At 35.4% G+C, this 23,640-nt stretch overlaps 5 protein-coding genes across 6 annotated transcripts in view; 3 read left to right on the top strand and 2 right to left on the bottom strand.

Annotated features, from left to right (window-relative positions):
- LOC105167064 (60S acidic ribosomal protein P0) lies at positions 2,113-4,335 on the bottom strand. Its single transcript, XM_011086625.2, has 5 exons — positions 3,860-4,335; positions 3,366-3,434; positions 3,016-3,114; positions 2,540-2,932; positions 2,113-2,427 (listed from the first exon to the last, which is right to left on the bottom strand). The coding sequence occupies exons 1-5, from the start codon at positions 4,115-4,117 to the stop codon at positions 2,299-2,301; spliced, it is 948 nt and encodes a 315-aa protein (XP_011084927.1). The 5' UTR covers positions 4,118-4,335; the 3' UTR covers positions 2,113-2,298.
- On the top strand, positions 5,213-8,783 carry LOC105167062 (syntaxin-31). Of its 2 annotated transcripts, XM_011086624.2 has the most exons (7): positions 5,213-5,553; positions 6,302-6,552; positions 6,641-6,780; positions 7,440-7,478; positions 7,871-8,068; positions 8,260-8,349; positions 8,594-8,783. In XM_011086624.2, exons 1-7 carry the CDS (start codon positions 5,337-5,339, stop codon positions 8,649-8,651), a joined length of 993 nt encoding a protein of 330 aa, XP_011084926.1. In that variant the 5' UTR covers positions 5,213-5,336; the 3' UTR covers positions 8,652-8,783. The 2 variants fall into 2 exon arrangements, with proteins under 2 accessions (XP_011084926.1, XP_011084925.1); XM_011086623.2 differs by lacking the exon at positions 8,594-8,783 and having other exon boundaries at positions 5,216-5,553; positions 8,260-8,505.
- On the top strand, positions 11,623-18,195 carry LOC105167061 (anthranilate synthase alpha subunit 1, chloroplastic). Its single transcript, XM_020695521.1, has 11 exons — positions 11,623-12,017; positions 12,411-12,595; positions 12,704-12,893; positions 13,531-13,682; positions 14,116-14,231; positions 14,319-14,565; positions 14,657-14,713; positions 14,830-14,982; positions 16,520-16,600; positions 16,903-16,989; positions 17,244-18,195. Exons 1-11 carry the CDS (start codon positions 11,858-11,860, stop codon positions 17,655-17,657), a joined length of 1,842 nt encoding a protein of 613 aa, XP_020551180.1. The 5' UTR covers positions 11,623-11,857; the 3' UTR covers positions 17,658-18,195.
- Positions 18,652-19,415, top strand: LOC105167060 (30S ribosomal protein S31, chloroplastic). Its single transcript, XM_011086621.2, has 3 exons — positions 18,652-18,906; positions 19,016-19,080; positions 19,171-19,415. Exons 1-3 carry the CDS (start codon positions 18,741-18,743, stop codon positions 19,303-19,305), a joined length of 366 nt encoding a protein of 121 aa, XP_011084923.1. The 5' UTR covers positions 18,652-18,740; the 3' UTR covers positions 19,306-19,415.
- LOC105167059 (clathrin light chain 2) overlaps positions 20,804-23,640 on the bottom strand; it is a 3,166-nt gene continuing 329 nt past the window's right edge. Inside the window, exons 2-4 of the mRNA XM_011086620.2 lie at positions 23,384-23,626; positions 21,838-21,991; positions 20,804-21,346 (exon numbers count right to left, since the gene is read on the bottom strand). Of these exons, the coding sequence (XP_011084922.1) occupies positions 21,008-21,346; positions 21,838-21,991; positions 23,384-23,626 (736 nt within the window). The 3' untranslated portion in view covers positions 20,804-21,007. The remainder of the gene's footprint in view (positions 21,347-21,837; positions 21,992-23,383; positions 23,627-23,640) is intronic.

Here is a 23,640-nt window from a genome sequence, read left to right as displayed (position 1 = left end):
TTTCTTAAAAAAAAAATTATTAACTAAGTGAATAATTTTATAATTTTTCATCTACTTTATTCATTTTTACAATTTTTTAAAAATAAAGAAAAAGTACATGAAGGGCAAAGTCAGTAATTTCAAACTTTTATATGATGATTACATAATTTTATCAAATATTATGAAAATATATAATAATTTTTAAATAATAAAAAATAATTATAATTATATTAAATTTCAAACCAACTCATTCTAACTTTTCTTAGTTTTTTAAGATCAGATTTTCTTATTTAATTAGTACGATTGGCACAAAACTTTCGAGAAACAAATCAAAATATTATAAAATTACTTTGGCTTTAATTAAAAATTATATCTTGGAATTGATTGAAGATATACAAGTATTCAACGGAGAAAACTCAATAACTTGCTACATTTTATATATTGTTTCTATCATAGACATCTTTGGACAGATATTGATTAATTGATTTTAATAAATTATATTTCTAAAATCTTTTAGGTATCAAAATTAGAGAACTGAATAAAAAAATCATTTGCGCATTCGGGCTTGAAATAAATTATTTAAAAAAGAAAAAGGGGGAGCCATATTTGGGATTGGGAGAAAAGGATTGCAGCCAACGGTAAATGAGGAAATGTTGTTGGAAGCTGATGCAATGCACTTCCACAATTTCTGCCTTAATCCCTATCTTCTTGTCCAATTCAACTCACTCCCATTTCTCAAGCTACATAAAATTTTAATTTATTTATTTTTGGGTTTTTGGATATTGATGTAGTAAATGGTATAAATTATATGAAGTAGCACATTTTTCTTTAGACTCATTTATTAAGTCCTATCTTTTCATCAGAACTCAAGTTAATATAAATATCAAAACATTTTTGTTGGGAGTCTCTCTCCCAATAAAACTTGATATATACTCATTTCTTAAGTAATTTGTCATCTTGTTCAAGATCTAAACTATCTAGAGGACATCAAGCCAGATCAAGAATATAACAAGTTTTCCATGTGAGAATGGAGTTACAATTGAAGAACATGCGTTGTTAATCCATTAATCACGCCTTCCAACAACTAAAGCCGCTTTTTCCTTGAAATGCTTCATGCCGTGCACCCAAGTACCGAAATTAGGCGTGAAAATACCCCGCTCATGAATCAACTGTGTGCCTGATCTCGCTATCGCCGTGAATCCCGCTTTTTCCTAATTCCAATGTGTTCCGCATCCACACCACAACACCCCTCCGCTTATTCAACTTCTTTTGACTCTGGGAAAGCCCATTTCACGGGAGACGGAGAGTGATGCCGCAATAATTTTATTTCTATTTTAAAAGTTCTTGAAAACATTTTTATGTGTTAATTCAATAATTTTTTAAAATGTTTTAGAGTTTTTCATACACTTTCAAGTAATTTTAAACCTCCATTCAAAAATTAAAAGTATATATAATTTTTAAAACAATAAAAAAAAATATTTATAATTGTTTCAAATCCTACGCTGAATTTACAGTAAATTATATGAATTTGTTGACTTTTGCAGCGTGTAAAGATGCAGTGAAATGGTTTGTTTTGCTTTCCTCTACTGGGGAGCAACCATTGTGCGCTGCTTTCTTCATGCCATGTGCTGCGCTGGCTTATCCACATTCTCAAGACCCAATTCACACCGTTATTGGCTGCTGCTCATCACCACATGCATCATTCTCAACTAAACATAATCAGCTCTTTCTCTCTCTCTCATATAATTTATTATCCCAACCTTTCCACATGGAGTAATTATATTTTTCTCCAAATTTCCAACATAGTGTCCGTGACTTTTTCGACATTTGTTTGATTTTGTCCAAAAATGCCTAAAGATGAAGAACATATCCTCCATCTACATTCTTCAGCAATCAGAATCGATCAGATTTAGTGAACATTTTCTTGAAGAACTTACAGTAATCACACAAAATCTTCATGGGGATCCATTCACATCGTCCGATGTCAAAGTCCCTCCAAGACTCCGAGTCTTCCCAGTGGACTGACTACCTGTTAAATTTTGGTCCCACGCAAATATGTATATGTATATATATAATAGGAAAAATAAGGTTGAATACGATTCACATGCACTTAATAAGTTGGCAAGGGAAGGATTTTATAATCCAGATGTATTGAAAACTTGATATAATGCATAACTGCGCAGCATATGGTTTGAAACGGGCTCACCCTCAAGCCAGTGGAAGCCTAAGAATTATTATACCTAATATCAACAGAAGGATTCAACAAGTCGGATTAAAGCTATCATAATAAGAAGGCCTAAATTGCAACCAACATTTAACTTAATCAAAAAGGCTGAAGCCCATGTCATCATCCGACTCCTCCGCAGGTTCCTCTTTCTTCTCCTCCACCGGTGCAGCAGCTGCAGGAGCAGCACCAGAATCGGCAGCGGCAACGGGAGGAGCCGGCCACTGATAATTTACATAGAATTAAGTAATTAGACGAGCGTGTCACGAACCAAATGACAGAATTCACTACTGGGTTTGCCAATATGAATTCCTAGAGAAGGATACAGGTACATACCGCAAGATACTCCTTGACTTTATCAGCTTGAGGGAAGGAATAGTCAGTTTCGACTGCAACAGACAGAAGATTCTTGTATGCATTAATGAACATGTGGGGTGCAGCTGCAAGAGTAGGGTACGTGATAGCAAGTGACAATGAAGCAACCATGGAAACACCCATGGCAAACTTCTCAACTAGGTCATCTTCTGTCAAATCAAGAACCTCAGGGCTGAAAACAGATCCACTTTCATAAACAGAGAGCACAATCAAACCGTAAGAGAAGGGTCTAATTCCAAGTTTAGAGAGCAATGCAGCTTCAGAGGAACCAACTTTTTCACCCTTCTTGATAAGCTCCACCGGAGTGATGATCTCCACAGTACCCTTGTTGATCTTGGTTGGAATGTTGAGAACCTGCAAGGAGACACCATAAGATACTGTGTAAAAGAAAAACAAAATACTCCCTTGAAATATCAAGTCAATATATATATAAAGACCTGGAAAAACGACGTTTGTGATGGATCTAGGCCAGTGTTTCCAGGTGGAACAACGACATCGATCGGAGCCACCAAACCAACTCGAGCTGGTGCTCCAACCTGTTGACAATTAATAAGATGGGCACATCAATGCTAGCAATCATGAAATATTAATATTATATTGTTGATGTAAACACACACACACACACACACACACAGAGACAACAGGCATCAACTTTGGCATTCATAACATATTACCTCGTTAACTAAAAAACACACGCATCATGCATCATTTTTAGCATAAAAACAAAATTGAACTGAATAAGTATGCATGAAGAACGAATAGAAGTGAACAATTATATAGTATTCACCTTGTATTTTGCAACCTCCTCACGGACTTCCTTCAAGTCACCCTTGGTGAAGATCAACCCAACATTTCCCTGTCCAAGTAGGGCAAAAGAATCAAAATAAAAACTAAAAGGAGATTGAGATTACACCCACGTTCGCATTAAAATGAAGACATTGTACGTAAAACCTAATACTCTTTCTCACACTTTTCATAATTCAACAAAAAAAATAGCTGCAAAACGACGCAAACATCATGAACATGAATTTCTGATATTTATCAGAGAGCCTGTAAATAGCCATATTCGTTTTTTAAGCATCAAATATCGAATACCGAAAGCATTGCAAACAATTCATTAACGCTGACAGTACAGTGAAATATATACTCAAAATCCTTTTCCTCTTATCCTCAAGACAACAACATACTCTCGCCTACCATCATGTACATCGATAAATTACAAACACAACATGAAAAGAAAAAATAACAAAGACATGCAAATACAACAAGCCTCAGACTTACAACAAGGAGAGGAATAAGGTTGAGAATATCCGTGTTTCCAGTCTTCTCAGCGTGAATTCTAATACTCCTCTTCATCATAGTATTCTTACCCATGAGGACCACGGAATCCCCTCTCAAACCCTTCCTGATATTCTGCAGCTGATTCGATCCAACGTTGTCCGCCGCCGCAACCAAAATCTGAGTGTGATCATCGATCAACTGACAGAGTTTCCGATCATAAGCGATCTTCTTGTCGGCCTTGGAAAGCTTAGGAGCCATTGACACAACTAAAAGTGCTATATATACACTGACAAAAACAGTACAAATGTAAGAGCGACGCGGGCAAAACGAGGGCCAAGACGCAGCGGCTGTGGCCAGGCAAGGCGGACGGCGACGGTGCCGTCACTTTAACCTCTTTAGTTCAGAGCTGGGGTGATATTTGGGAGTAAAAGCTGGAGAGGTAAAAACCTAGTTTTACTGCTGTGAGGGTGGTGAAATGTGGGATATGGGAATTTTATATAAATAATTGACCTAAATTTTATATAAATATGGGATATGGCTGTGGGCTCGTTACTTTATATTGGGCTTTACAACTGGGCTCAGCTGATCATGTTATGTTGTAATTAATTATTATTATTATTTAATTAAAATATTTATTGTTGGTAAAATTATTATTTTAGTATAATTACAGTCTCCTCCGCCCAAGTTTTATGTAATTATACGTGGGCCCTCTATATTTTATAAATTATATTTAATACTCTTAAAGTTTGCTTCCATATAATAAATAGGTTTATCTGTTGATCAAAATTTACTGAATTTATTGATATTAAAAATAAAAAATAAAAATTAATATTTACCGTTGATTGACTTATTATTTACTTAATACAAGTCAAACAATTTTTTTGTGAAAATATACCCATACTAACATTTGGATGTTTAACGATAATTTGGTTTTTAATATTAATATTTAGTTTGTAAAATTTATGCATTTTGAAAATATTTATGGTAACTAACAATGTATTTTCTAAGGAAACGTAAATATTTTGGTCTTTCCTTAATTTGATAAGTTTGTATTAATGCGTTTTCATTAGAATAGGTTATATCATAATTATTTATACATATCTATATAGACAGATAGGGATAAAAGGAGACTTTCATAAGCTAATTGCCTTTTTATTTTTATGTTATTAGGTATTATAGTTACAAATAAATTTATGTTGACAGACAAATGTGATATGTAAAATATTAGATGAACAGTCCCTCCCATGCTTGTTCTTGCTAGTCGTGACAGTGATACAAGCAGAAGCAGCTCAACTGTGATGCCGATATCAGGAAGCAACAATATTAGATTATTTATTTATTTTATTTTAAATAAGACTAGTGGGGGTTTCAATTGGAATTACACCTGCAGAGCCCAATGACATGACTCGCGCTTTTCGACTTGGTTTAAACACGCTTTTCTCATCCAATTCCCTGTTTCCGGCTAAACCTCATTCCCATGGCCGCCGCCGCCACGTTCCGTGATCGGACGTCAGAATTCGTGTCTTTGTCGAATACATTAAGGAGGGTCGCAGGAAATGCACTACCTCCGCCCCAATCGCAGTCCAACGATCCGATTTCGGTATCTCCGGATCGATCCGAATTCAACAAGAAGGCTTCCCGAATAGGCCTTCACATCCACCAGACATCGCAGAAAATCGACCGTCTATCCAACCGTAAGCTTTCCTAACCATCACCCTCATGCTCTTATGGTTTTATTTGCTGGGTTTAGTTGATTAGCTATCTTCGTGCTCGGATTAGCGGTAATTTCTCCTATGGCGACTCGAATGATGGAGTTTGGTGTGATTTGCGCGATACGAACAGGGTTTTCTAATTCATATCAGTTGATTGATGGATAAAAAGGATAACTTTATGCTTCGGATTTGTCTGATCATCTCATATAAGAATGACTATACAGATTTACAATCCCAGAATTGCAGTCTTACTGAACTAAATGTTCAACTCCTTCAGTTATTTTTGTCTTTCAACTTGGTCTCTGTTATGCTTAATCATATTTAAGCTTTGTGAAACTACGATTCATCTATATTTCTCCTTTTGGTCATATGTTTTTTTTGCTTGGTAATTTTTATTTGTAGTTCCACTACTAGATGTAGGGTCTTGGACCTTCTGATTCCATGAGAATCATTCTACTTTCTTTTGCTTGCATAGAGGTCCATGATGTCATATATCAACTTTTCACGCTTTGTTGTTTTTATTATATTATATGTTTTTTTTAATAATTTTTGACAAAAGAAACATGTACCGGCTTCTGATGCTCATTATATTTTGTATATTGCTTGTTGTCACCTTCAAAAGAGATACTGCACTCTGTCATAGTAATGAAATTCCTTTAATGTTAGATCATTCCTGTAGCTTTATCATGCTGTTCTGAGGTTTCTAATGCATATTCTCATGGGTGAACAGTAACCAAAAGGTCATCTATTTTTGATGATCGGAGCAAGGAAAATGAAGAACTAACTGCCTTGATTAAAAATGATATCACGGGGCTTAATGTGGCTATTTCTGATTTGCAAACCCTCCAAAACATGGAAATTGCTGATGGAAATTATTCAGGGGATAGAGTGGTTCACTTGACTACTGTTTGTGATGATCTGAAGAACAGATTAATGAATGTGACTAAGCATTTCCAGGATGTCTTGACTACTCGAACAAAGGTACATCTCCTATAACTGGTGCTGTATTCTTTCTCCGGTGAGCAGAAAAAGTGGAATCTTTTTCCTAATCAACTTATCTTTCCCACAGAACATCAAGGCTCATGAGAATCGGAAACAGTTATTTTCCACAGTTGTCTCAAGAGAGAACCCTTTAAAGGAGCCTCCTAATAGTGTGACAGAACCACCCCCTTGGTCGAGCTTGGCTGAAAGAAATCTACAGTCATCAGTGTAAATTCTTATTGGCTGGTCCATTGCAGATATTGATGTTGTATTTGTTGGACAATTATATTATAACAAAAGATAATGACTATATTAACGCAGCACATATTCTGGCAGACAATGTTTTGTTGTCTGACCCTTTTTTGCTTAATTTTCCACCGAGCTATACACTTGATTGGTATAGTGTGCCCTATACACTTGATTGGTATAGTGTGCCCCACCTTTCCCCTATTTTATCCGCCGTATTTTTGTCAATAGAGAATAGTTCAGTCAGCTATCTGGATCAGGTAGTTTCTACCTTGTAATCCAAGCATAACTCTGTTCGTATTTGCATCTATGATTTGTCTGTCTGACATTCATTTTCTTTGTTTGAGTAACATATCTATTATTTGTAACTCCAATTTGCTAATTTTGGGGACAAAGAGGAAGCCATTTGTTTTAATTTGAATGGAATACATGTGCTGAGAGGGTCTATTGAGACACACATGACTTTGTTGATTCCAATGGCGGCATAAACATAATGAGAATGCCATTAATGCATTGAAATACTATCTATTATTCACCCTCCAATTCTTTTGTGATATACGTTCTACAATATATGTTTTGGTTTTGTAGATAAATATGTGCCATCTATATTTTTTCCTTATTCTCTACTCTTCTGATGTCAGGTCACTAGGAAACGGAATTCAAATTGGCAACCAACTAAGGTATGTTTTTTAAGTTTGACATAAAATACATTTAAGCACATATTGGGTGTGCCACCACAATCAATACAAATTATTCGTGTGGAGTATTCCATTAGAAAATGATAGTCAGCAACACGACTGTAATATGAACAACACAAGTAAAGTGGAAAACAATCAGAGAAGGTGTTAACTTGAGTTCACAACATAGATGAACTGGACTTTAGCTTGCCCCAGCAAGAGCCAAATATTAATTTTTAAGTTTCATATGTTAATGGATCCTGAATATTTCTTGGCCATTCGACATATATGTATTATCTTTGAAATTGCTCTTGAACTGTATTTGGTCATGTATAATATACTTGTACATAGTTTCCTATAATTTCCTCCTTCCTTAAAATAAATATTCTGTGTAGACGAAGAATGGGAACGGATGGCACTCCATCCCCTCACATGGAAGCATCCATGTTGCAGCAGGTGGTTCCACAGCAAGAAAGCATCTCTCGGGGTCGGACGGTTGCTCTTCAAAGTGTGGAATCGACAATTTCAGAACTCAGTGGGATTTTCACACATTTGGCCACCATGGTTGCACACCAAGGAGAGCTGGCTATCAGGTAAAATTTGACATTTTCCCATGTATAACCTAAGAAGTTCCATTTGATTAGCATCTCAGGTATTAATTTAAATTAAGACCTGCACACGCTAAAAGTGAAGATTCCCTGTTTGCCAATTTTCCTTGTTCATTTCCCTTTTTGTTTTGTGTTCTGATGTTCCTGACCCCAACTTTCTGGATTGAAATGAGCAGGATTGATGACAACATGGATGAGTCACTGGCAAACGTTGAAGGTGCTAGCAACGCATTGCTGAAATACTTGAATCGAATATCATCGAACAGGTGGTTGATGATCAAACTGTTTCTTGTTCTAATCTTATTTATGTTTATATTCATAGTTTTTGTCCTTTGATTTGGGTGTATTGGGAACTGAATTTGCTCGATGTGCTATTCATTTTTGTTCCAAATCATCTATAGACAAGCCTAAACTCCCAACTGCCCGGCACCCAAAAATCGGAGGTGTTTAATGCCGGTTCTGTATAGTATATGATCCAATTTTTTATTTACTTTGGATTGCTGATTTCAGGCATGGGATTTATTTCTCAAGGTGTATACCAACATCCTTAATTACAGTTCCCCAATAGTACTATCAATGTGTATCAAGTGCAGAAGTTTTGGACATTGTTACGTGTAAGTGATGCATGAGTTGAGGCATGTGATTAATGAATGGTGTTATGTAACTTTAAATTTTTAAATGAAGGTTTTACTTTGTTCAAGTCTTGTTACTTTTTCTGTCGTCAGGATTTCCACCCGCATAGAAACAGACCTTCATTGTGCTTGAACACGATTCTAATAGATCAACCGTATGATGCTTTCAGGGACCATTGCTATTCACGACTTTATGCTTTAAAAGTAAACGAACAGTAGGAAAAAAGTAAAAGTAAAAAACAACACAGAAGGAACTACAACATGATGAGATTTGAGTGAAAAGTATTACCCTGGAAACAATATTAATGAGATTTAGATAATTAGATTTATAAGGGAATAACAGATTACGTCTTTCAGCAATAATTTCGTTCAAGGGTGAGGTATATGAACAAGTTTGAGGTCAAGTATTTGAATTCCGTTAAATGTATTAGTTGTTTTATTTTTATGTGAATGTTGGTTTTACTCAACGTCAATGTATTGAGATGAATTATTATAATAATTATTTATCATTACTAGTAAAAGAAATCCCAATAATCAATATTTTATATTCCTAATTAATTTCAAATATAATCAGACCAACTGATTTCATTATTTTATTACTAAGATATACTTATCAAAATATTGATTATTAAATAATATATTTCAAGCACATTTTACTATTTTTAAGAAAAAAAATATATTTTAGTGTCAATGAGTTATTACTTAATTAGTAAAATTGAAGTTTCACAACAAAAAAAAGGTTGTGAGTTGGCTTACACATGTGGGTATATGCCTACATGTATAGTAGTTTATTGTTTCTTTATTTCATTTAAACGTATTTGTTAATTTAAATTATTAATGTATTGAATTAATTTTTTTTTTCTTACATATAAGTAGTAAATTACGAGATGAATCATAAGCTATAAAAAATAAAAATAAAAAAATTAGACAATGTTGGTCTCGCTTTTCAATTCTCTCTCTACAAGGCAAGCAACTGCAACCCTCTCTCGTCTTCACGGCGCAACTAACTCAATAATAGTCTGGGAATTGCACAACGTATTTTGAGTGTTTGTTTGGCTAATCTTTCTAGATTTCTGGACGATGGCGGTTTTCTCCATGACTCGATTTGTTTTTTTTTATAATTTTATGGGTTAGAAAAAAATGCATAAACTTGGTAAAGACGATGAATTTTGTCGAGAATGCAGGCGGCGCTGCTGTTGTGAATCGGATTGGGATTTTTATCACGCCCAAGCCCAGTTCATGTGGGCTTCCAAAGTCCGCATTTTTGCTTTGTTTGGTTTTGTATGGAATTAGCCCGCAGGCATAATAAATATGATGTAGATAATAACATGGCCAAAACATAAATTCATCAAATATCAATATATTCCGACATAATTATTGTCAAAATTCATATATAACATATATGTAGTAGTTACATCTGTATATGTTAGATTGTTAAGGGTGGAAGCAAAAAAAACTTTAGAATTCTTACCTCTAGACATTGATTCAAGTGCAAATTTATAAAGAAAATAGAAAAACTATGAGAAAATTGATATTTGATTCTTTTAAAATCTCGTGCAATTAAACTGACGGTGTGTCTTCTTATAAAGATTTCAAGGAATTCAATCCTCAATTTCGTCTTTAAAAGAAAACCCGTTAAAAACCATTATTCTTTTCACACTTTTTCTCCATAAAAGAATATATCATGTATTATTAATTGGTGGTTACGAAAAGTTACTTAAGTAGGATAGTGAACCACATCAGAAAAATTGTCATGCATAGATAAACCATGTCCACGGCTTATGAGATATGCTCTAGACAGAAGATCACATTTGATAAGTTGTGGACACGACTTATCAAATGTGCGTTGGACATAAATGGTAATGTGAGAAGTTGTGTCCTTGACTTATCTCATGTCCACTTTGTCATTAAAATAACATATCAAAATTATATATCCAACTTAAACTTGAACTGATGCAGTGGTCATTGCCACATTGGAGTTTTCCTTTCTTGCTGCCTCCAAGCTTTGTTTGGAGGTTTATTTTATAAAACATATCCATAATTATCAAATTAGTGTTTTGAGTATTTTATTTTGTATTTTGAGTATAGAGAGATAAAAATAGAGATAAGTAAGAGTGTGTTGAAGATAGACGTTATGTTGGATTAGTGTTTTGAGATAATTTAAAATATTTTAAAATAAGTGGTGTGGGTTTAATATTGAATTTTGAAGACAAAAATCACTGTTCATTGTCAAATCATATCTCTGTTATATATAAATATGTATATATATAAATTTTGTATGTCTAATGCTGTATTTTTGGGAGACAAAAATTATTATTTATTATCAAATCATATTTTTTTATATTATATATATAAATGTATATATATATATATATTATATAGAAGTTGAAAAATAAAAAAACACACAGATAAAGTGTAAAAATACAAAAATAAATATTTGAGTGTGTTTTATCTTTATCTTAAAAAATATGAAAATATGAAACCAAACATCGATATAGCTTCTTATTCAAAAAATATATATATATATACACACCACTATAGACGAATTTATAATCAATCGATCAGATGATGAAAAGCAAATATTATCAAAATTAAATAGCCCATGTACAAAAGTAAAAATGATGTTTATCTATTTAAGAAAATTTTAACTCGCTATCTTATCCAATTGAATTTATTAAGAAAGTCAATAATTTATGAAATCAAACCAAGTAATTTTTCAGTATTTGGTATACCAATTTAGGATTGATATATCGAAATTTGAGTAGGTCTGCCTTATTTGATTTGCCTTTTCTGGACGGATTCTGAATTCATTTTTAAATAAATATAAATGATGGAAAATCTCATCTATAGAAACTATAAAATTGAAGACGGCGTCTGGTTGAGAGTTGAAACAGTGAAATTTGAAAGCGCCAACTACAAAGAGGTGCTCTCAATAACTCCTCACAGATGAGATGAGCATGTTGTAATTAATGAGAGAAAACACGTTTACTGTATAAATTGTAGGGCACGTTTATTACGTTCAGCACACCGTCTCTCTCCACCAGATTTCTTTTTTCTTCTCTCTCTCTCTCTCTCTATACTCTCCACACACACCCACACACAAACTGACGAAAACTGAGTGGGTGTTTTCAGAGTGATTGCAATGCAAATGCAAGCTTTAACGTTCTCTCAGCGGCCATTTCCGACGACACGGAGTGTATCTTCGGCGTCGGTATCCGGCATTTTCGCCAGAAACTGGAGCTCCTCTGTTAAATTTCGGCTTCGTACATTCCGGTGCAGAGCTCTGAAATCTCCTTCTCTAGGTCTGCATCTCTTAGTCTAGTTATACTGCTGCATTAAGATGTTTTACATGTTTGGTGCACTTGATTAGCTGTAATAGATATATTCGTGTGTGTAATCTATTTGAACGCGGAGCGTTAATTTACTTTTTATTTTTTGCACGATGAAGAGTTGGAAGAGTTTGGAATAAATTCAACTTGCTGGTACTTAGTTTAATTTATGTTTTGCGTTTACCGAAGAGTTCTTTAGTATGGAGTTGTTCTCTGTTGGAAGTTAAGCAGCAGTTTCTGTTGATGATGACGATTTGTTGTAAATGTCGGTTTCCCTTCCGTTTTTCTTCCTTTCTTCTTCTTCTTCTTCTTTTGTTTATTTTTTTTTTTTTTGAAAAATAGTAATTTTTAAAATTTTCATGGCAGAGATGGATGAGAAGAGATTTCTGGAAGCTTCACAAAACGGTAATTTAATTCCTTTATACAAGTGCATATTCTCGGATCATTTGACGCCAGTGCTAGCCTACCGATGCTTGGTTAAAGAAGATGATAGAGACGCTCCAAGCTTCCTTTTTGAATCTGTAGAACCTGGCTTTCGTGCATCAAGTGTTGTAAGGACTTCTATCATGATTATTATTTCATCTTTATTGCATCCAACATGGATATTTATGAATGATTATAGATTCATCGCTTGAGTTTCAGTGTTACTTCTTCTTTAGGGTCGATACAGTGTTGTTGGGGCACAACCGGCAGTGGAAGTTGTAGCAAAAGAGAATAAGGTTACAATTCTGGACCATGACTCAGGAAAAATAATTGAGAAGTTAGTAGAGGATCCAATGACAATTCCAAAAGACATTTCAGAAGGTTGGAGGCCGCAACAAATTCAAGATCTTCCAGATGCATTTTGTGGTGAGAATTGGTGTCCATAAACTGATCTTGTTCATACTTGCTGATATTAATACATTTCATTGTTCTTATTAGCGTCTCTATGCATATGCATTGATATGAAAAAAATTAAGAATTACCTTTTCTCAGTGGGCAGATGATGCAATATAAATTCATGAAGGCCAAATCTAAACAGAGATTGATCCTGTTTGTACGGTATATACCTGATATAATTAAACAAGCATAAGATCCATTAAATGATTCTGATGAATAGTTGCAGTAATAACTGCAATAAAGAATATGTTGGTGATGATAATTACATGTTTCATTAATGAAAAATTGTAATGATATGGGGGACTTAAACGTACCTCATGTCTTGGGCTCATGCCGTCACAATGATCTACATAGAGTATCATTTCATTTCTGGGGCTTTCTCAGGAAGATATCTGATACATATGCTATCTTTTCTTTTGCAATTGAAGTTGTCGAGTGGAAGGGAAAGTACAAAATTGACTAAAAAACATTTGTTATTTCTGACCGTCTTGATTGCCTGTAGGTATTAGTGAATCTAGAGGTCAAGCATTTTCTTCCATGAGTTGTATTTTGGTCTATAAATGTTACAAAACTGCAGCTACTCACAAATTTCTTACCTTTTTAACAGGTGGATGGGTTGGTTTTTTCTCATATGATACAGTTCGCTATGTAGAGAAGAAAAAGTTGCCATTCTCTAGTGCACCAAAAGATGATAGGAACCTGGCTGACATTCATCTTGGACTGTATGATGATGTAATCGTTTTTGATCATGTAGACAAGGTACAATTGGCCTACCCAAAATGAATATGATATAAATATAAATTGTGGGTTTTTATCATTATATTTTTCCCAACATACAAAAAGCAAAACTTCTAACCTCCTAATTTTGTGCCTCCAAAGTGCTGATAGAAATCACAAAAAATGTCGGAGAAATCGATAAATCAACATTTTGCAGCTTATACCTACTGCCAGTACATGTATATAATTGAATGCATGATTTAGCATGTACACAAATCGTTCCTTGCATAATGATTTTATGACTTCATCTTGTTTGAAGTTGGTCCTAAGAAATGGAATTCTGACATCTCTCTCGTGCTCTACCTTTGTTCCTCTTCTGTAGCTTCTGTTGTCAGCATGTATTGTCCCATTCTTTCATTCTTACTCGTTTGTCATTGAATTCATCAGTGGGCAATAACTGATATTTTTCTCTCAGAAAGCATATGTCATTCACTGGGTGAGGTTAGATCGATTTTCATCTGCTAAAAAGGCTTATGATGATGGAATGAAACGGTTGGAAACATTGGTTTCTAAAGTGCAAGATATTGACCCGTGAGTTTGATTTTGTATTCCCTTCATCTCGAAAATGTCAACCATGCCATTAATTTGCTAATGTGTCTGTTCATTTTAATTTGTTAGTCCAAGGTTATCTCCAGGTTGTATTGATTTCTGCACTCGTGATTTTGGACTCTGCTTAAACAAGAGCAACATGACAAGTGAGGAATACATGAAAGCTGTTATACAGGCCAAAGAACATATTTTGGCAGGGGATATCTTTCAGATTGTCTTAAGCCAACGTTTTGAACGAAGAACATTTGCTGACCCGTTTGAAGTATACAGAGCTTTGAGAGTTGTGAATCCAAGTCCATATATGGCTTATTTGCAGGTAGTTTCTTCTATTTGATTGTCATCTACTGTATTTTCTTACTCAGTTTGAATGAGCCAAGAGGTCATTCTTCTCTTTGGCTTCATGTCAGGCTAGAGGTTGCATTCTGGTTGCTTCAAGCCCAGAAATTCTTACTCGTGTCAAAAAGGTAAAGCATAGTTTCTCATCTTAAAATGTCATCAGTTAAGAATTGTTTTCATCATGATTTGCGTATTTTCTGGACAAGTACCAAATAGATTTGCATATGACTACTGTTATTGACAGAAAACGATTGTTAATCGACCCTTGGCTGGGACAGCTAGAAGAGGGAAGACACTCCATGAGGATGAGATGTTAGAGAGGAAGCTTCTAAAAGATGAAAAGCAATGTGCTGAGCATATTATGCTGGTTGATTTGGGCAGAAACGATGTTGGAAAGGTTCGTCATACTGACTTCACTCTCCTGTGATTAAATAGAACCAAAAGAAAATCTAGTGTGGAAGTTTCTGAACTTGATGTGTCGTTATATACTTGTTCTGTTGTCCATGCAATTGTTTTATCATCTTCATTTTAAGATAAATCTCTAATTGGAAAATATTAGTACTTTCAATGATGCCATCAATCAATGCATTTGCTCCTCTGCGGTTTTATAGTGTGAATTGCTGCAGATATGATTTCTCATGTGTACTCTGTTCACATTTTTGAACCACTTTGAAGGATAATATCTACATCTGTTCTCGTAATTTGCTTTGGTTTGTATTCTTTTCCTTCATAATAATGTTCAGTGCTAATTTCTTAGCACTTTCGAGACTTTATGACAATTGCTCTGCTGTTTTCTGTTATCCAATGTGAATATGGAGCATTTGTGGGGCACTTCTGTTAGTAATGATGCCGTTTGAGGATCAGTAACATGGATTGAAGCATGAGCTAGCATAGACAGGAATTTCATGCAGAAAGGCAGCAAACTTGCTAGTTATTTGAATATAAATTGCTGGATTTTGTTTTTGTCAGAAAGGGGAAAACTGAAATGATTGAAAACTCGAAGTTTTTGTGATTGATATTAGATGAAGTTTAGTGACTTCTGCAACGATTTCCACATTTCTCCATCTAGTATATATGTGACAGTGTCAGTGTCTTGAAGTGTGGACAACTTTTGTCTCTCTGTATCCATTCTTCACTGGCTCACTCCAATTATTTCTTGGGTACTGTATGTGCTTCTTTTTCTTAATCAATTTTTATTTTTACATATCATCATTCTTAAGTGTATATGTATCTATCTGAAAAATAAATAATGCTCATGATGTAACCACCCTTGAGAAGGAAACTGAACATTTCTGGAGTATTAACATTTCTTTTAAAAAAAAATGGGATATAGAACTCTGGTGCTAGCTCCTCAGGGAAATGATCTAGGTTCTCATAAGCTGAAGAAAATAGAAGGATATCTATGCTTTGGACAAACAATCAATTTTGAGATGCTCCTCCTGATATTCAAAAGAATTTGATAAGACTACGACAAATTCAGTCTTCAAGAGGGGGGAAGTTAGTGCTTTAAATCGTGTTTCTATTTTTTAATCAAGGAGGAAGAAATAATCTGTTTGTAACAATAACTTCAATCATCATCCTTATTGTAGATTCCTTGTGAAATATATAAGACAAAATACAATCTACATTATGACCTCACCGTGCTTTGCAATAAAAGGGCTACTACTAATCTCCTGAAAACACATATATATGAACACAACCAATCATCCAAAATTTTCTTCAAGTTGTTAAACTGCCTCATCTCACATGAAAACGATATGTTGTGACATCTTGCCAAGGAAATCATTTTGCTACAACTTGATTAACCCTTTACCAGTTTTGGTTTGTCATCAATTCCCTCCTTCTTTCAACTTTGTCTGTAAATCAGTTTCTTCAGTATATGCAATGTCTTATAGATTAATTTTAATGGCTATACTTTTGGGTCCTTGATACAGGTCTCGAAATCTGGTTCTGTCAAAGTGGAAAAGCTCATGACTGTTGAACGATATTCCCATGTCATGCACATCAGCTCTACAGTAAGAACATATTTGTAGTATTAATTTGAGTTAAATTGATCCAGAAGATCATTTGCCATCTCACAACTCTCATTTTGAATGATGATTGATGTGGCATGGCCGTGTTCTAGTTTCATCAGAAAACATTGTTGCTTTTCTCTGCTCCGTCTTATGATGGAATTTGGCTTTTACCTTCTTTTATAGAAGTTACGAAGTATTTCTACTAGTTTAATAGTTGCTAAATTATCTTACAAACAATCAGCAGTTTTATCACTTGCTAAATATATTTCTAACTTCTTGGTCCCCATATTTTATACTCAAAGGTCACAGGGGAACTGCTTGATCATTTGACGGGATGGGATGCACTGCGTGCTGCATTGCCTGTTGGAACAGTTAGTGGAGCACCCAAGGTAACAGTTCTTACTTTTTTTGGATTTCAGTTCACCCATCTAACATTATCGGATGCCGATCAATTTTGAAAGAATGTTTATATTGCTTATTAGCAGTAGAACACAGACTCTGAAAATTTTGAAATTTACAAGTTCACCTATTTGTATTGGTGCCTAGTTTGCTCTTTTGCAGGACCCTATACTCTTAAGTCTTGTGAAAGTTCAGTTCACCGTCACCCACTAAGGTTCTTTCTTTCTTTCTCCCTATAATCCAGGTGAAGGCTATGGAGCTAATTGATCAATTAGAACCAACAAGAAGGGGACCATATAGTGGCGGCTTTGGAGGAGTATCATTTTTAGGCGATATGGACATTGCGTTGGCACTCAGGACGATTGTGTTCCCCACTGGTGTCCGTTACGACACAATGTACTCCTACAAAGATGGAAACAAGCGCCGAGAATGGGTCGCACATCTCCAATCTGGAGCTGGAATCGTGGCTGATAGCCTTCCAGATGACGAGCAAACAGAGTGTGAACGCAAAGCTGCCGGTCTGGCCCGGGCCATTGACTTGGCGGAATCAGCATTTGTTAACAAAGGTTCTGCACAGCCAGCTAAGGTCAATGGTTCTTCACCACCCCAAATTCCTAAAACTGAACTAATACCGCAAAATGGATTTTTGAGTGCTTGAAGAGGTGGAAACCAGTTGTACTAGTTCAGAACCATAGCCGATGCCTTAACTCAAAAAGAAATCCGTCCTTTCACAATTTTCTTGGGCTTTTACCAATCTGCAGGCTAGTGAGATTGGAAGAACTTCAGGCGAAAAGCTTCCTTCATGGCCGTGGTCGAGGCATGTGTTGGGGAAAGAAGGGACTAGACAGATGGTCTTAATGGGGAGCCTTGGCAAAATGTGTACCTTGATGAAGGTGGTAACATCCGGTTTTCATTTCTCATGGTTGATAGTTTGTAGTTTCTCTTTCTCTTTCCAATATATGATACAGTATATCTTACAACTCATACGGCTGCTTAGTGCTTACATGCCTGAACCTTTGTTTGGGGTGGGCCACCATGAAGAAAATGTTGTACTTTTTATCATTTTCAGTTGATGACTCTTATCTATGTATTGGATACATAAACAGTAGACGTATAAACTATGCCCTAGAGGCGAAATCCTAGAATGCGAATGAGAAGACATCACAATCCAAATTGGATCTGCTATTGGCAATTTATATTGCATCTCGGACTGCACTGGATGTATGTATCTCATTCTCAGGTGTATAAATATAGGGATATCGTAAACTTTTTAAACATGTCATTTATATATTAAATTGAATATAACATGGAAATATGAATTTGTAATAGAAATAATACGATTCGTAGCAGTGGGAATGGAGCTAAGCATAGTGATGAATCGGTCAAGCTTACAAGAACGGGAATGGAGCTAAGCATAGTGATGAATAGGTCGAGCTTTACATTCCAACAAAACAGAACCCTAATACAGAAGAAGTACGATTGTGACAAAAATGATCTAAATTCCTCTACCTCCCAAGCCCATTCTCAAGTTGCAAAATGCCTGGAGAGGAAAATCCAAATATCAGTAAATAGGAGGACCTCTTTTCAATTCTTAAAACAACCTCACAAGTGAAAAAAATATATAATAGGAATTACACTCCAACCGATACGTCGTCGTTGGAGTCCCACATTTATTTTATCCGAAGCAAAATCCTTGTTCCACCGCCAGCTGCCACAAATTCATTTTCCCCAAATTTCCAATATGGCTTCTCTTTTGCTTGGAGTTGGAGCTCCTCCTCCCATGGCTTCCCCATCCTTCACCCTTCACCCTTCTCTTTCCTTCTCCAAATCCGTAATCCACACTCCTCCGCTTCCCGCTTCCGCCACTTCACTCTCCGCCGCCGCCTCCACCCCGACGCTTCCTCTCAGTAAGTAAACCTTTTCACATACACACACGCGTACCTTCGTGTGTTCTCACATCTCTCTCTCCCTCTCTCTCTCTCTCTCTCTCTGTATTTGTGATTTGGGTTTTTTCAGTTTACTGTGGCAGGGGAGATAAGAAAACTGCTAGAGGGAAGCGTTTCAATCACTCGTTTGGCAATGTGAGTTACTTTATTCTATCTTCTTCTTCTGTTGTTGTGATTTTATTTCTTCATGACCCTGTCAATATTGCGGATGTGTTGTGTCTACAGGCGAGGCCGAAGGATAAGAAGAAGGGGAGAGGACCGCCGAGGGTTCCGGCACCGCCGCTTCCTCCGAGAAAAGATAAGTACGACGACGGTGAGGTGGTCAAAATTGAAATCGATGAGTCTCTGTTTTCGAATTGAGTAAAAAGAAAGAACACTTTTCTATGTAATCTCTGTTTCTCATTGTTTGTTCTTCTGTTAATTGCAAAATTCAATACCAATGAGTAATTCTCTTATATTTTTCCCGGAAATTGTTTGGTTTTGATATAATTGTTTATTTAAAAATGTGTTGTGTTGGTAACTAAATTATGTAGATATTCAAACTAGAGGAACCAACCAAGATGGAAAACATTGATTTGATATGTAAGATTTCTTTTACATAATGTGTTAATTTCATACTTGAGAGATTACATAATGTATTTATAGATTGAACCGAGAACAAAAATTGAGCAACCAGAACATGGCATGTCGGGCTGATTCACTAATAACCAAGGAACTTATGGCAACTGCACATATCATTTCATTTGAGACCTGGGCCGTAAATGATTCGAGTCGAGTCGTATATTGCTTTAATCAAGCTTAAATACATTTTAATTGGATTAAATATAAATTTAGTTCAATTGGTTTGATATTTTAAAATATATTTTTATTGTTTTTACACTAGTCGAATTGAATTTGAAAGTTCATCGTACAACATTTTGTATTCAAGTTTGATTTATTAAGTTTAAAAAGTTGAAAATGAAGTTTTATCGATCAAATTCAATCAAGTATTGAGTAGTTTGAATTAATTTTCAGCCCTATACGAGACACAAAACTACATAAATCCAGTCAATATTTTGTAAGATGTTTTCTTTTCTTACCTTTCCTGGAGGAACTATAAATCCAATAGACACCCCTTGACAACATGGATAGCTTCCAAGTCCACAGATGCTAAGGAAACAAGTAAAATTGGTGATTAGAATTCAGAAACATACAGTGAAACAAACAAAGCATTCTTTAGAACAAATTAACCAAGCTCATTTACATGCCTTTATCATTCAATGCACGAATCTACCCTTTAGAATATTCAGACCCCTGAACGCAACAAGGAAGGGAACTTACAGCAATCAACCATATACAGAACCACAAGTGAAGTGCATGGTTTAATTGGCTGATTGAAAGTTTCGTTCATTTAAATTAAAGGTCTCATTTTATTGAATGTTTTAAGATATAATCCTCTTTATTTTAATTAAGAGAAAAACACTAATATTTGCATTAGCAATATCTCAAAAACCATATATGTTATAATTACAAATTCAAGAGTAATTTACGACAGACTCTCTTAAAATTTATTAAAATTCTAATAATTCATGTTATTTAAATAATTACAAATTTCCTTTTAAAATTAACATTCGTCTAATAAATACATTTAGAATGAATTATCACAAGAGAACATTTTTTAAATAATTATTAATACTAAACTTATTTATAATTTTTCAAACCAGGAAAAAATAATTGTAACTATGATAAACTTTAGAAAAGACTAGAATAATTTACCCTAAATTCAACATGAATAATGTTAATATTTAATAATAATTGTATAAAATACTCTCTAAGATGTCAGGTATTTCAGACCACCTTTGAGAATTATAATGCTTAATTTAAGAAGAGTCATAGTAATATTTCCTAATATTTATCACAACAAAAATATAAACCCACAATGAGCAGAATAAATCACTTTCGGAGTCTAGAGGTGTAACATCTTTATAGATCTACAATGGTTTGGGGCAAGTGGGCAAGTATATAGAAGCTCCATAAAATACATTATACAAATATATATATAAATGCGCAAAAGCAACTACAATTATGCCACAGCAACAGCCTCGGTTGACACTGCCACAGCAGCAGCAGCAGCCTTCGGTGCAACGGAAGTGTTGGCATCTGGGGCGGGCGGTGGAGATGGTTTCAGGTGGGCAGGCGTATTGTGCTTGAGCTTTATGAGGATCTGCCTCATCCTAGTTAAATCAGTAGGTTTTCCAGGTTTCGGCCCTTGAACGACAGCTATTGAAGGCTTCTTCTCCTGCTCCTTCTTACTTTTCCTCTTCTCTATTGACGGAACTTCCTTAGGAATTAGCTCTGCTATTGATTTCCAGTAATCCTTGTCAGCTTCGGCATGGAATTTCTCTTGGCCAGCAACAAATACCTGACATGAGTATTGTTTAAACTCATTTGATATAACTTTCAATCATTCACCTTAGGAAAGAAAAGGGATTAGGCTCGTGTTCGTTCGGATATGAAGGAAAATCTACCACTCATAATGAAAATCAGTCATGCACAAACTTGTCCCTTTTGAATGTGTTCTCTCTTTCAAGTTGAACTATTTGTAGAAAGTAGAACTGAGAGTTCTGCGCTCAAATGGCCACAAAGATGAATAGTGAAGTACTGAAACTCAGATGTCTTCAAAGTTCAAAATGATTGTGAATGTTGCAGTGAGACTTCCCAAAAGTAGAACATGAAAAGAATTTGCCAAAAGCAGAAGCATAGGTGAGTCAATAAATGGGCCAGCAGAATGTAAAATAATGAGTACTTTCAACCAACCTGACTACCAAGCTTCAGGTTAATTGAAACAGATGCTAGAGAAGAAAAATGAACACACTTTAACATGCAAACTGTTCATCTAAAGAACATTCTCACCTTCTCTTTCTCCCTGTTGGTTACTTTGTTGGTTTCAACGGTGGCCAGCTGCTTTCTGTGAAATTCAACTTTGTACTCATCAGCTTCAATAATGATTTGGCTTAATAGTTCTTTCTCTCTCTTCTCTTTCTCCTCTAGTCGAATTGTGTTCTGTCTGTTTAAAATGAAACTCATATCAACTACGAATATCCGTAAACAGAAAAAAGTGTTCTTTAATATCATTGTCATTCATCTGCAGTACGCACTTGCATAAATAGCAAACAAACTCTCATCAGCAAATTAAATGGCAACTAAATCCCAGAAAAGAACAAGCACTAAAGCATAATAAGATGCCATGCACCATCGCCGAAAATACAATCAAATAAAAAGAAATAGTGGATGCAAAAGTACAAGGAATTCATGAAATCAATTAAACCACCCACCCCATCCACAACAACAACAACAACAAAAATGTAAAAACCAAAAACCAAAAAAATTGTATTATAATCAGGTTAACAGGATCCAATTATTTTATATCTAATACGGATGACCTCCTCAAATCCATCATAATTTGGTCAAAATGAGTCATACAACTAACTTAGATAAACTTTTCTAACTTTTGAGCAAGCATATTTAGTGCAAGAATACAAGATATCTCACTCCCCTAGCCCACATGATTCCAATTCCAGGAAAGCCACTTAGTAACGCCCTGACAATCCCCACTTCGTGAACCTTGCCCCTCACTGCCATTGCTGCTGCTGCTGTCACTGCCACTGCCACCGAATTAATCTTCATAGCCCTCCATCACTAACCCAGATCTCCCCTTTCTTCGCGTAGCTGTGTGACATTCAATAGTGCAGGAGGGCTTTTGATATTTTCACAACTAATTAACTTTTTACCACAGTTAATTTTCTTCTTAATCACTGCTGTGGAATTTAAGATCTAATCCAAATATCTTTTATTGTTGGCATCAAAATTTTCTTCTCAGATTCCCTGTTTTTTCTTTTTTTTTTTTTAAATTTCTTTTGTACTCCAATATTTGGCCTCCAAATCAATTATTTTCTCCAGTGAAGTGTTATTACCAGAAATTGACTAAAGTTTGGGCTTATTACAGCGATTAATTAATTGAGACAGGAACTTTTAGATTGTCCGGACTTGGTGACACTGATAATCTTTGACAAGGTTCGAGTAAAACCGAAGCCTTCTGGATATGTACGCATCATGTTGAAGTCGAATGAATTTAAGCAAAAACGGGGCAGTGTAGTGCATGCAAACAGTTTATCAACTGATAATTTAATTTTCACCTCTTTCGTAAATGGATGCAAATGAGTACTTGCTTCAATTTCCCACCCACTCGGACCCATTAATTTAGGGAAATTTCAGCAATTTACTACACATCCAAAAAACTTGCAAAACAAGTAGCGTCCTATGAACTTCAACTGGAAAACACGCATAACACTTTTACTTCATCAAACACATCAGCTTCTGACAGATCAAACATCAATTAACCTATACCGTAAGATTATTCCCAGAGAAGCAAAAGATAAAAAGCAATTAAAGACTTTACCTTCTCCATTCCCTGAGAGCGTAACCCTCCTCGGGCTCCATTTCCGTCGGCGGAGGAAGAATCGGACCATTATCATTAGTTACCGGGGAGTAATCCGCCGGATCGGAGGAAAACGCTCCAGTGGAGACGTAGACAGGCGGCGGAGAGTCGGCGGCAGTTGACTCAAAGTTGGAGAAGGAGTCAGGGGCAAGGTAAGCATCGTCAAAGGGGTGCGTAGACTCGGCGGCTGGGGGGTCACCGCCGGAGTTGTCGAATGG

Source organism: Sesamum indicum, linkage group LG7 (assembly GCF_000512975.1).
Source record: "Sesamum indicum cultivar Zhongzhi No. 13 linkage group LG7, S_indicum_v1.0, whole genome shotgun sequence".
NCBI lineage: Eukaryota > Viridiplantae > Streptophyta > Magnoliopsida > Lamiales > Pedaliaceae > Sesamum > Sesamum indicum.
Note: the sequence above shows the minus strand (reverse complement) of the source record. Positions and strands in the feature narration are given on the sequence as shown.

Excerpts from the sequence above, each read along its gene's own strand:
- LOC105167064 (XM_011086625.2), bottom strand. The coding sequence starts at position 4,117 with ATGGCTCCTAAGCTTTCCAAGGCCGACAAGAAGATCGCTTATGATCGG. Across the intron at positions 3,435-3,859 it reads ACCTTATTCCTCTCCTTGTT|GGAAATGTTGGGTTGATCTT; the intron begins GTAAGTCTGAGG and ends CTACTTGGACAG. Across the intron at positions 2,428-2,539 it reads AAGTCAAGGAGTATCTTGCG|TGGCCGGCTCCTCCCGTTGC; the intron begins GTATGTACCTGT and ends GTAAATTATCAG.
- LOC105167062 (XM_011086623.2), top strand. The coding sequence starts at position 5,337 with ATGGCCGCCGCCGCCACGTTCCGTGATCGGACGTCAGAATTCGTGTCT. Across the intron at positions 6,781-7,439 it reads AGAAATCTACAGTCATCAGT|GTCACTAGGAAACGGAATTC; the intron begins GTAAATTCTTAT and ends TTCTGATGTCAG. Across the intron at positions 7,479-7,870 it reads CAAATTGGCAACCAACTAAG|ACGAAGAATGGGAACGGATG; the intron begins GTATGTTTTTTA and ends TATTCTGTGTAG.
- LOC105167061 (XM_020695521.1), top strand. The coding sequence starts at position 11,858 with ATGCAAATGCAAGCTTTAACGTTCTCTCAGCGGCCATTTCCGACGACA. Across the intron at positions 14,232-14,318 it reads AAAGTGCAAGATATTGACCC|TCCAAGGTTATCTCCAGGTT; the intron begins GTGAGTTTGATT and ends TTAATTTGTTAG. Across the intron at positions 16,601-16,902 it reads TCATGCACATCAGCTCTACA|GTCACAGGGGAACTGCTTGA; the intron begins GTAAGAACATAT and ends TTATACTCAAAG.
- LOC105167060 (XM_011086621.2), top strand. The coding sequence starts at position 18,741 with ATGGCTTCTCTTTTGCTTGGAGTTGGAGCTCCTCCTCCCATGGCTTCC. Across the intron at positions 18,907-19,015 it reads CACCCCGACGCTTCCTCTCA|TTTACTGTGGCAGGGGAGAT; the intron begins GTAAGTAAACCT and ends GGGTTTTTTCAG. Across the intron at positions 19,081-19,170 it reads TCAATCACTCGTTTGGCAAT|GCGAGGCCGAAGGATAAGAA; the intron begins GTGAGTTACTTT and ends TTGTGTCTACAG.